The sequence below is a fragment of the Typopeltis vanoorti genome, chromosome 22 (genome assembly GCF_054136105.1).
Source record: "Typopeltis vanoorti isolate ZY-2024b chromosome 22, IOZ_Tvanoo_1.0, whole genome shotgun sequence".
Classification (NCBI taxonomy): domain Eukaryota; kingdom Metazoa; phylum Arthropoda; class Arachnida; order Uropygi; family Thelyphonidae; genus Typopeltis; species Typopeltis vanoorti.
The window spans coordinates 44,201,730-44,214,643 of NC_143570.1; the positions used below are offsets into that span (position 1 = coordinate 44,201,730).

Below are 12,914 nucleotides of genomic sequence, written 5' to 3' on the forward strand. Positions count from 1 at the left end.
AAAAAACATGACAGAAACTGTCATTCATCACTTTGATATTTTATGAATCTTCCAAATTACTCCATGGAGACCATGCAACATTGAAAAATTCTTGGTTAAGTAGATATGAAATGAAAAGCAGTTATTTAAATTAATAATGTTTTATGAAGAGCAGAGAGCTCATTTGCCTTGTGAACCTAATTTTACTTTTCTTACAGAGTCCAGCCAGGCGATGTGGCAAGGTTGAAGAAGGAGATGAAATTGTTCAAGTCAACTATCAGACAGTTGTATGTTTAACTTGATATCTTACTTCTGTTTTATTTAAACATCTGTTATATATTATTCTTTTTAGATTTTCACCAGGAGACTTAAATCCACCTAGGATGGGAACAGCATTTTTTTTTATATGATTTCCACTAATGAAAGATTGTAACCTATAATAGGTTACAATCTTTCTTTAGTTACATTAGTACCTTAAGTGGTATAAGGATTTTTGTATTTTTATTTATTTTATTTCACAGTCCAAGTTCTCTGCTCTAGAGACCAAACATAGAACTTTTTCAAGCCACTTCAGGCCTCCAGTAAGCATGGTGGTGGTCTCACTCTGGGCATTGAAATTCATCTCCCACCTAAACACAATCACAAACATTCATACCTATTGTGGGATTTGAATCTGCAACCTGTTGGTTCGGGAGTGAATACGCTAACCATTCAGCCAGCTAGGCTAACAAAATTCTTCCCATGCTAGGAATCAAACCTGGGTCTGCTTCCTCGGATATGGTGTTGAAACAGTTTACACGTTCGCCACAGAATTCTACCACACAATGTACACATGAGACAGGAGTTAGCAGTACAAGCATACAGCGCATTCTTAAAGCAGCTAAATGGAAAGTTTACATCCTGAGATTATTATATGCAACGAATGAAAATTATCCTGATTGAAGAATGCAGTATTGTGAGTGGTTTCAACACATGGTAGATGAGAAAGATGGCTTTGTCTGATGAAGCATAATTTAAGCTTAATGGAACAGTGAATCAGCATAATTGTGTTCACTGGGCTCAAGAAAATCCAGACGTTCATGTGGACAAGGAGTCAATTTACTGAGGGTTCAATGTCTGGTGTGGATTATCATCTAGGGCCTTGTTCTTCAATCTGTGGTTCCTGGACACCAGTGCCAGTCTGCAGAAATTTCCTGGCGGTCTGCCAAAAATTTCTTCATCTCTCGGATCCAACCATGTATATCAAATTTTCTAACCTTTAAGTAGCAGTAGATGTCACACTAGCTAAATATTGTAATTTCATAACATTGGGTTTAATAAATAAAATACTATCTACATTGGTTTGTGTTTTTGTCTTTGCCGTCAGTCGGTCCGCGAAATATTTCTCCTGTTTTCCCCGGTCTGCAGGTGTAAAAAGGTTGAAGAACTCTGATCTAGGGGTTTAATAGGACCATTATTCTTTGAAAGTACTGTTGCTCATCACCACACTACCGCCAAGATGTGTGAGTTTACCTCGATGAGAGTTTACAGGAACAATGGATTGAATGCAGAGGTACAGTTGAGTTCTCCCCGCGTTTTCTCCTAATTTACCCCCCCCCCCCCCCCCCCGGACTTCTACCTATGGGGGACTCTAAAGGATGTAATGTATCTTAGAAAATCAGCTACACTGGTGGCCCTTCAGAAAGAGAGAAAGAGAGATTAGGACGCAGAGGCTTGGCCCAAAAAAAGAATTTTTGCTCATTTAAAACGAACCTGTTTTTTGAGATAAGGATCAAAGATCTCTATCTGTGCTATGAAAAAAGTCCATAAAGGGTACTGTATGCCCACAGATGCAAGACCCTTCGACACTTCTGCACATGTCAAAAGAAGGAGAATCCATTCCGATATTAGGGTAATCAATGCGTTGCGTGGGATGAGTGTTTATTATTAGATGTCGGAAAATTATCTTTTTTTTAATGAAAATTCTAGTTCTTAAAGTGATAACTATTTTGCTTGTACAACAGTTGGAAAATTTACGTATAAAGTACATGATTTCACGTGTTGGTGACCAGTTCGTGATATCCTTTATTTTTTCTCCCCTTCAGCATGAATTGACTATTCTTGGCACATTGCCAGACTAGTTCTATGAAGTAAGGGCATACAATTGGGAGAGATGGCAAAATCATGCCTTTTGATAAAACAAAAAGTTAGTGGAAAGCTGGAAACATTGATGACTAGTCTATCCATATTGTTGATTGAACAATGATTGATACTCAGAAATGATTTCTGTAGATGTGATGGATGCACGTCCTTCCAAATTTGTCCTGTCTTTTCTGTATTGACCTCTATATTGTGCAAGGCTTTGCATACCGGCGTTTTTGGTGCTCGTTAATTCTCTTACCAAAATTTGGCAGTTTGCCCAAAATAAGAACAATTACAATCACATGAGACCTGATAAACATATGCTAGAGAAAAACAGAGCTCCTCCATAGTGGTTGGCTGAAAATTAAAGTTATCATCAAATTCCTGACATGTACCCTCAAGGGATGTACAGGATATGATAGTACTACATGAAACATTTACATCATTACTAACTTCATATCTACAATTTTCTGCCAAATCAATCTGTTACCTGTCAAGACTCCAACATTATCAGATCTTATATTTCTATCTTCTAAGGCACTTTTTTTACTGCACCAATCCACCTATATCTTGATCTTCCTCTGGGTCTTTTTCCTGCCAACCTGGCAGAGAACACTTGTTTTTCTAATCTTTCCTCATTCTGTTTATGTGACCATACCACCTGGGATCCTCAATCCCAGGAATGTGTGAGCTCTGCTAACACATTCCTAGATGTTAACAATGTCAAGTTCTTTCCTAATATCCTCTTTTTTAATATGATATTGCATTGCTGCCATCTGTTCACACCCCTAATCATTCTCAGCACTCTCATATCTGCAGTCTCTAGTCTTTAGTCAAGTATTAGCTTTGTATAATTATAAATAATAATAATAAAAAAAAAATAAAAAAAATAATTATTTATAATTATTCGGACAGTGTCGTGGTCGGACGAACAAAATACACTTGCGTGCAAAATAAAAAATTGAACGTGTCATACAAGATATTTTAACTTCTCTTTTTTATATACTTAAAAAATTTATTCATTTTTTGCTATTGTAAAAATTGATCGTGCCATACAGGCTTCAGTCTATCCATGCAGCAGACGAGTCTTAACTAGTAGTATGTCGGTCAACTATTACTTAAGTAATTCACTCAATTCAGCATGTTTTGACAGGAATATGGGTGCTTGCAGTGACTTGTTCAAAGCACGAGTACGATGGTATCGCAAACAAGTCAATGCATGCAAGTCAATTCGGGCTAAATTTCAAATCTATAAATACCAGTGGTTTAGGAATAAGTTTCATTATTTTTTGTGTGCTTTGCCAACAATCATCATTCGAAAGTGTGATAGATAAGTGGAGTCATACAAAAGTGTAAATTAAATCTTTTATTTTGTGAATATTTTTACAAATTTTATTACTTCATTATGTCTGAATATAAGAAGGAATGTCGAAAGTACAGTATTGAGTATTTGAAATATGGTTTTATTCAATCTCCTATGAACCAATTATTACCCATGTGCTTGATTTGCCAAAAAGTGTTTTCAAATGAAGCAATGAAGCCTTCTAGGCTACAAGAGCATTTGACTAAAATGCATGCTGACAAAAAAGGATAAAGATTTGTCCTATTTTCAAGTACTAGAAGAAAAATATTTTAAACGTCTAACTATATCAAAACTTTTTACGTCGTCCACTAAACAAGATAATGATGGATTACAAGCATCTTATAATATTTCATTATTAATCACAAAAGCAGGAAAACTACACACAGTTGGTGAGGAATTAATCTTGCCGGCAGTAAAAGAAGTAATAAACACTGTGCTTCATAAGCCAGTGTCAGATATCATCAGGAAAATTCCTTTGAGCAATAATTCAGTACGAAGAATCGATGAAATGGCTGAAGACGTTGAAAAATCATTGTGCGATTATTTGAAGACGTGCCAATTTTCTATTCAACTCGATGAATCAACTCTCCCAAATAATGAACCACTACTCTTATCATACGTACAATTCATAAAAGAAGAAAAAGTTTGTCAAGAATTATTATTTGCTAAAAACTTGGAAGCGCATACAAAGGGAGAATCTATGTTTAATATCATGAATAAGTTTTATCAAGAGAAAGACATTCCTATTCATAATATTTTGTCTGCTGCTACCGATTGTGCTCCAGCAATGACAGGGTGCCACAAGGGTTTCACAGCACATTTGAAACAAGCAGTACCAAATGTACTCGCTATACATTGTGTTCTTCATCGTCAACATTTGGTTGCAAAAAATTTAAGTGAATGCCTGCACACGTTGCTCCATTACGTTATTAGAGTAGCCAACAAGATTAGAAACAATTCATTGAGTGACAGATTGTTTAGCCAACTTTGTATTGAAAACGATGAAGATTTCAATCATTTGCTGTTTGACACAGAAGTTCGCTGGCTTTCAGAAGGTATTTGTCTGAATTGATTTTACAATTTGTTTGATTCAGTACTAGAGTTCCTAGAAAACAGACGACTGATTGCGGGCCAACCTGATTACATCCAAAAATGACATCGCTTATTTGACAGACCTCTATAAAATATTTAATGAAGTCAATCTATAACTACAAGGTGATGAATAGAATTTAATTAAAACAAAAAACTTTATTGCTGCTTTTGTAGGGAAACTTCTTCTGTTCAAGGAATATGGGCCGAGGGGAATATAGCCACATTTCAAATTTATCAGCAGTGTCTCTCAAAAAGGAAGATTTATTTACATACTGCCAACACTTGGAGGTTCTCCATGCTGATTTCAGTGAGCGATTCAAGGATATTCTAAACATGAATATACCAAATTGGGTTCTAGATCCTTTCTCACATGTAAGCACAGCAGGATCATCAAATTTAGAAGTGGAACTCATAGAACTCACAACAAACAAAGAACTAAAAATATAATTCAAAACTGGATACCAAGAGTCTGGCTTCAAAAATCAATACCAACACTGTACCCTGGATTATGAGAAATAGTGCAGAAATTTTTAATTGCATTTCCATCTTTTTATTTGGCTGAGCTTGGGTTTAGTGCTGTAGTGAATTTACTATCTAAGAAAAGGAACCGATTGCATATAACTGAGCATGCCGATTTACGACTGTTTTTAATGAAAGTTGAACCCAATATTAACAAACTTTTAAAAATGTATCATCCTTCACATTAATTTGTTATTTTTGCTTTGTATTTTTACTTTATAAGTTAGAAATAAACAATTTTGTAATATATTTAATGGTGTTTTAATTATTACAATAAGATTCTTACTAATGCAATGCAATCTCTTAATTGTATTCCACATTTTCATATTTAAACCATTGTATGAAACTGTGCATAATGTTATTCGAGCATACATTTTACAATCTTTACATATGGGCTACGTTTCACCAAAACCGGTATAGCAATAACTGTGTTACAAAATTTGTCTTGCAAAGTGGGCGGTGGCCCGAAAAAGTTTGGGAACCTATGGTCTATACCAACTGAGCTACAGAGACTCTAGAATGCATTTAATAAAATAGGGAAATTAGGTACAGTTCTGTAAACAAACATATAACAAATAAGATGCATGACGCGTTTCATTTGACACTTGTAGCATTCTTTGCTTCGGAGGTTTAAAAGATTTTAGAACTCAGAAATTATGTGTCTAAATTTAACTATTAAATGAGAACTGCAAAAAAACAGTAAGGAATGAAGAAAGAGGGTAGGTGTGAGAATACAGAAGTTGTGACTTAGTTTTACCTTAGTAAAACCAAGTCACATCTGTATTCTCATCCCCACCCTCTGTAGTAAAGGAATTCATACACTCATACTCTGACTGACAAAATAATAAATAAAAATTGCACTGTGGAAATTGGAACCAACAATAACAAGTATGATATGAAGATAAAAATAAACTTAACATCAATCATTCCAGTTATTTATATACTAATCAACTTAAAATTCCTCTTAAAAGATTGATACTAGCCAGTGTTCAAATTGATACCAACCAAGACCAATAAACTGCTGCATACCTCAGGAATCTCATACAGACGTGATGGGATATATGCCTGCAAAACAGGCATGTATCCAGAACAACACACAATCAGGCAAGGACTCGTAAACTTAGTCCTTGAAGCCATAATTCCAAATCCAGTGTATAACCAAATCCATCATCATCATCATCAAATTCCTGCCATCTACCCTCAAGGGGTGTACAGGATATGATAGTACTAGATGAAAAATGTACATCATTACTAACTTCCTATCTACAATTTTCCTCCAAATCAGTTTGTTACTTGTCAAGACTTCAACATTATCAGATCTTATATTTCTATTGTCTAAGGCACTTTGTACCGTATCAATCCATCTATATCTTGGTCTTCTTCTGGGTCGTTTTCCTGCCAACCTGGCTGAGAACACTTGTTTTGCTAATCTTTCCATGCCCATTCTGTTTAAGTGATCATACCACCTGAGATTAACTCTGCTTACGCATTCCTGGCTAATATCCTTGTTTTTAATATGATATTGCCACTGATGCCATCTGCTCACACCTCTAATCTTTCTAAGGACTCTCATATCTGAAGTCTCTAGTCTTTGGTTAAGTGTTTTACTTCTGATCCAGCTCTCAGATCCATAAGTTAAAACTGTCCATAGGTTTGAACACAGCTAATTTAGTGTTCTGACTAATTTTTCTCTTATTCCATATGATAATTGACTTCCTACCATACAGCATTGTTGATTCTGTTGTCTATTTCCATATTTAAATTACCATCTTCAGTAAAAATCGTGCCTAAGTAGCTGAAATGTTTTACTTGTTCCACAGGTTCTCAATTCACAACGCAGTTGACATTTTCAACAATTCTGCCTATTTTCATTTTCTTTGTCTTTTTATTGCTGACTTTCATACCATATCTATTACAACAGCTATTCAATTTAGTCAGAGAATCTTGCAGACTTGTAGCAGATTTATTTAGAAGTAAGACATCGTCTGCATGAAACAAAGAGCTGACATTAATATCTCTCAATTTGATATCAGGTTTAATACCACTTTCCTTCGTAATATGATCCATATAGATAATGAATAATAGAGGGGATATTGTACATCCTTGTCTCACACCAGATTTAACATTAAACCATCTTCCTGTACTTCCTTCAATCTTAACTGCTGATTTACAACTCAAATAAAGACTAAGTATTGCTTGATATAATGCCCCATTGATACCATATAATTGTAGCGTATTGAATAGCTTCTCTCTTGGCACCTTGTCAAATGCCTTTTCCAGATTGACAAAACTTAAATAGAGATCTTTGTTATATTCCCATGCTTTCTACAACTATTTGTCGTAAAGTGAAGATCTGATCCTGACAGCCTCTATTTGGCCCCTGAATCCAGCTTGTTCTTCACCAAGCTTTTCTTCCACAATTCTTCTCAACCTTTTCTCAAGTATACTAGCATAAATCTTACCAGGAACACTCAGTAGAAATATACCTATGTAATTCTCACATTCAGTTTTATTTCCCTTTTTATATATGTGTACTATGAGAGCTCTACTCCAATCAGCAGGAATTCGTCCCTCTGTCCACGCCTTCTGAACTATGCAGTGTAGCCACTGTAAGACTTTTATACCACCATACTTAAACATTTATGGTCAAATATCATTTACTCCTGCTGCCTTTCCACATTTCAAGCCTTTGATGGCTTTTTCTACTTCAAGTATGGATATGTATTCCTGACTGTATGCCTGTTGAGTATTTTTTACCACTGGGCTATCACTCCTTGTTTCATTCAGCAATTTTTCGAAGTAATTACTCTGTACTTCAATGATATCTTTTTCTCCTGTTTTCATGTCACCTTTAACATCTCTAACTCCTTTTACAGCACTCTTTCCTCCATTTTTGAGCTTCTTCAACAACCTCCAGAATATTTTGCCACCTTCTTGATATTTATTTTCTATGTTCTTGCCAAAGTCCTCCCATGACTTTTGTTTAGCTAGTTTTTCACAGTGTTTAGCTTTCTTACATTTGTCTCTATATTCTCTAAGAGCACAAGCTGACTTATTTGCCAGGAACTTTTCATATGCTTTCTTCTTTAACTTCCTGTGTCCACCAGGGAGTTCTGATTTTTTTATCCTTTCACACAACCTCACCACATGCCTCTCTGGCAGAATCAATCAATGTTTTCTTCAGAGTTTGCCACTGAATCTCCAAGGTTTGATTCCTGTTCTCAAACTCTTTCATTTTCTTTTCAATAATCTTTCTGTATTTTAGTCTACAGTTCACATCTGAGAGCTGCTCAACTTTTATTCGCTTTAAAACTTTCTTACATGTTATTCTTTTCAATATGAAATTCAATTTTATTCTGCTCAAGACTAAATAGTGATCACTTCCAATTTCAAATCCTCTGTACACTCTGGTGTCCTGCACCAGGGAGAAAACATCACTATCAACAATAACATAGTCAATGAGACTTTTCTTATTCCTAGCCTCTTCTCTCCATGTGAATTTGTGCACATTTTTATGTTGGAACATGGTGTTAGTAATAACCAGTCCATGTCCTGAGCAGAAATCCAACAGATATTTGCCATTATTATTAGCTTTGCTATTTTCTCTAAATTTTCCAAAAATATTTTTATATGTCTCGCAATCATTTCCTACTGTGCTATTTAGATCCCCAACAAGGGCCAACTTTTCCTTTTTCATTGTGTCAGTAGCTTTCTCTAATTTCTTAAAAAATTCTTCCACTTCTACCTTTGTAGAGCCTTCTGTGGGACCATAGGCACAAATAAGTCTCATTGTCCAGTTTCCCATTCTCATATTTGTCCATATCACTCTACTTGAGACTGCCTGCCATTCAAGAAGATTAGCCTCATATTTAGTGTTGAATACTATGGCTACTCCTTCTTTTTCTTGATTGTCACTGCCTGAATGTAACATTTTGTATTTATTGCTCAGAAAGATCTCACCAGTTTTTGTCTTTTTTGTTTCAGTCACCCATATTATATCGATCTGGTACTTATCTAATTCCTCAGCTAGTTCAATTTCTTTGCCATTCAGGCTTCTTATGTTGATAGTGCCGATCTTCAACTCTGGTGATATCGAGTTGGGGTGTGTTTTAGGGTTTGTATAACCAAATCCAATACATGTAATGCCAAAATTTTCAACAACAAAAAAAAAAGAGTACAACTTGAGTACTACGAGAGTGGTCTGAAAAGTTCTCGGCCTAACAATGAAAAAACGAATTTATAATTTCAAGCTTATTTTTATTTTTCAACATAATCTCACTTAAGACTAATATTCATTCCAGCGATGCTCCAACACCATTATCCCATTCCTGTAGTGGTTCTCAGTAAGATCTGCAAAATACCCCTCTACAGCTGCAGTCACCTCTTGATTTGAAGAAAAATGCTGACCAGCGAGGAAGAGTTTTAGTTTTGGGAGGAAATAGAATTCAGAGGGAGCAAATTTGGGAAATAGGGTGGATTTTCCAACAATTCATAGTGAAGATCCCTTAATTTTCCCATTGTCCAAAAGCCTTTGTGGGCAGGTGCACTGTGAAAGACCAGGACTTTTCTCATGAATTTTTTCATCTAGTCTGGTTAAAAGATCGGAATAATATTCCCCGGTTATTGTTTTATCCTTTTCAAGTTAATTAATAAACAAAATGCCTTTAGCATCCCAAAACACTGATACCATGACCTTTCCAACTGATGGAACTGACTTTGTCTTCTTTGGTGCTGAACAACTGGCTTCTGTCCACTGTTTTGACTGCTATTTAGATTCTGGTGTGTAATGGTGAATCCAAGTCTCATCCATAGTAATAAATCACTGCACAAAATCAGTTTTATTCTTGTTAAAGTGCTGTTCAGAGATTTTCATGCAATTCCATTTTTGATCTGCTGTGAGCAAGCACGGCGCCCATTTCATTTGCAATTCTGCATGCAAAATATATCCTATTGGTTCTCTTGAAATGCCTATAGTCTCAGCAATTTCACTCACTTTGACTTGCTGGTCATCCAGTACCATATCCTGCATTTGATCAATGATTTCTGGTGTTGTTACACTTTTTGGGCGTCCTTCATGTGGACCATCTTCAAGGCTGGTACAGCCATGTTTAAACTCAGCAGCCCATTTCTTAATTGTCGAAAACAATGGAGAAGTGTGCCATAAACTTCTATGAACTTTGAATGAATTTCTTTTGGCGTTAAACCTTCTTTTACAAAGAATTTTATAACAGCATGATACTCAGTTTTATCCATTTCAAGGGATACAGACAACACCTTTGCTTCAGACAGCCTTATAAAACAAACTTCTTGATAGAATGACTTTTAATTTCACATGGATGCTTATGACAGATGTACCAACTTAGAAAAAAATAATCTTGCCGATAATGTTGCTATCTATGGTCAAGGCCGAGAACATTGCACTTTCATCAGATTGGTCTTTTATATAATCAAGTTCAGCAGTAATTCTCGCACTAACTCAGACCACCCTTGTATAAGTAAAGTACTCATGTAATGCTCAAAGTACAATAATAATAGTCAATTTGAGAACTCCATATAAAATCTTGGCTAAATTACTGAAACGTCACTATCTTTTTTGTTTTTTTCAGTCTGTGAAGTACTATGAAAAAAGAAGGAAAAAACACTCATATTTTTTTACTAATATTGAAAATACTAGGCGCATTTGGAATTACATCCTGCTTATGTATTGGATATATTAAAATTAAGACAGTAATGTGAATGATTTCAGTGAATTAATTAAATTTTATTCAATTTAAAAATGTTGTATTTCCTGTGTGCATTATTGTATTACAACTTGTTATATTAATAGTGTCCTCTGAATGTGTTTCTAGGTTGGCTGGCAGTTAAAAAAACTGGTATATGCCATGCGAGAACACTCTACAGAGATTCACCTCACTTTAAAAAAAAGGCCAAGGCACACCAACATTTTGGGTCAGGTAAAAAGTTTTATAAGTTTGATATACGTCCATCATACATATATTCTGTTCCATAATATTTGTATACCCGTGTATTAAAAGTAAAATATGCTTAAAAATATGTTCACTTATGCATACATACTCTAATTTATAATAAATGATAATTTATTATAATAAAATAATAACAAAGATATTGTAAATGATAATTTTTTTTTTTTTTGGTTAAAAAATTTTTTTTTTAATCCACTGTTAATATTTAAATGTCAACAACAGAAATGCTTATGACAGTCCATCATTTTGTGGTCACACAAAATACTTATACATCTATGGAAACAGTATTTTGAGACTTTGTTTTATCTAATCAGCTGCATGCTGTTTTTTCTTCATGATCAGACTTCCTGCTCATATTCTTCCATTAACAGGAAATGGTTTCAAATAATTCCCAGTTCATTAGTCACAGATAAAATATGACTTGAACTTACAATTTTTTTCATGTAGTAGACTTAAAATGTGGAATTCTTCATCCATATGCAAAAACAAATTCCACATTTTATGCTTCTGTAGACATTACTTCATTAGCAGGATAAGCACAACCAAACTACTAAGCAGGTCCTGATTCTTTTTCCTAAGAATAAAATATTATTTTTCCACTACATATTCCATAATTGAGAGTGTGGACAAAAACGCCTTCATATTGTATATTATAAGGCAATTATTATCCATTACATTTGTTTTGGTGTGTGTGTCAGTGGAATATTTAATTCCACTGATATAAAAATCATCAGTAATAATTATTTTTAATGGCAGGCAATATCAAGTAGAGTGATGTGATTGAATATCAGAATGGGGAACTGGACCATGAGAGTTATTTGTGCTTGTGGTCACACAGAAGGTTCTACTAAGGAAGAAGCAGAGGAATTTTTTGAAGCATGAGAGAAAGTAGCTGACACAACAAAAAAGGAAAAGTTGGACCTTGTTGGAGATCTAAACAGCAGAGGGAGAAAGGATTACCAGACATATAGAAATGTGTTTAGGGAAATTTGGAGAAAAGAGCAAAGCTAATAATAAATGGTTTGAGTTATATGTGGTATTCGCATGTAATTACCTGCTGGATTTCTTCTTGGGACATCGATTAGTTATTACTAGCACTATGTTCCAACATAAATATGTGCAAAAATTCACAGAGAGAAAATGCAAGGAACAAGGAAAGTCTCATTGATTGTTATTGTTGTCATGCTTTCCCACTGGTTCAGGACACAATCATATGCAAAGGATTTGAAATTGGAAGTGATCAGCATTTAGTGTTGAGCAGCATAAATTTGAACTTCATATTGAAAAGAAGGGTGCGTAAGAAAGTTTTGAAATGAATCAAAGTTGAACAGCTGTCAGATGTGAACTGAACTGTAGACTCTAATATACAAACGTTATTCAAAAAAAACTGAAAGAGTTTGAAAACCGGAACCATACCTTGGAGATTCAGTGGCAAATCCTAAAGAAAACTTTGATTGATTCTACCAGAAAAACATGTGGTGAGGTAATCTTGCAAGGGTAGAAAAATCAGAATTCCATGATGGACTCAGTAAGTTAGAGGCAATCAAGGAAGAGAGTAGAGCATATCGAAAGTAGAGCAAGTAAGTCATATTGTGCTTTTAGGGAATACAGAGAAAAATGTAAAAAGCAAAGCATTGTGTAAAATTAGCTAAACACAAGTCATGGGAAGATTTTGGTAAGTCCATAAGACCGTTGAAAATAAATATCAGGAAGGTGGTAAAATATTCTGGAGGCTATTGAAAAAGCTCAGAAATGTAGGAAAGAGTACTGTAAAATGAATTAGAGATAATAGATAATAAAAGAGATATGAAACTGAGTATAAAGATATTCTTGATGTAGGTATGGAGTAATCACTT

At 34.8% G+C, this 12,914-nt stretch overlaps 1 protein-coding gene across 1 annotated transcript in view; it reads left to right on the plus strand.

Annotated features, from left to right (window-relative positions):
* cnk (connector enhancer of ksr) overlaps positions 1–12,914 on the plus strand; it is a 221,522-nt gene that overhangs the window by 103,405 nt on the left and 105,203 nt on the right. The window contains exons 7-8 of the mRNA XM_090412454.1: positions 198–266; positions 10,924–11,028. Coding sequence (XP_090268580.1) covers positions 198–266; positions 10,924–11,028 — 174 coding nt within the window. The remainder of the gene's footprint in view (positions 1–197; positions 267–10,923; positions 11,029–12,914) is intronic.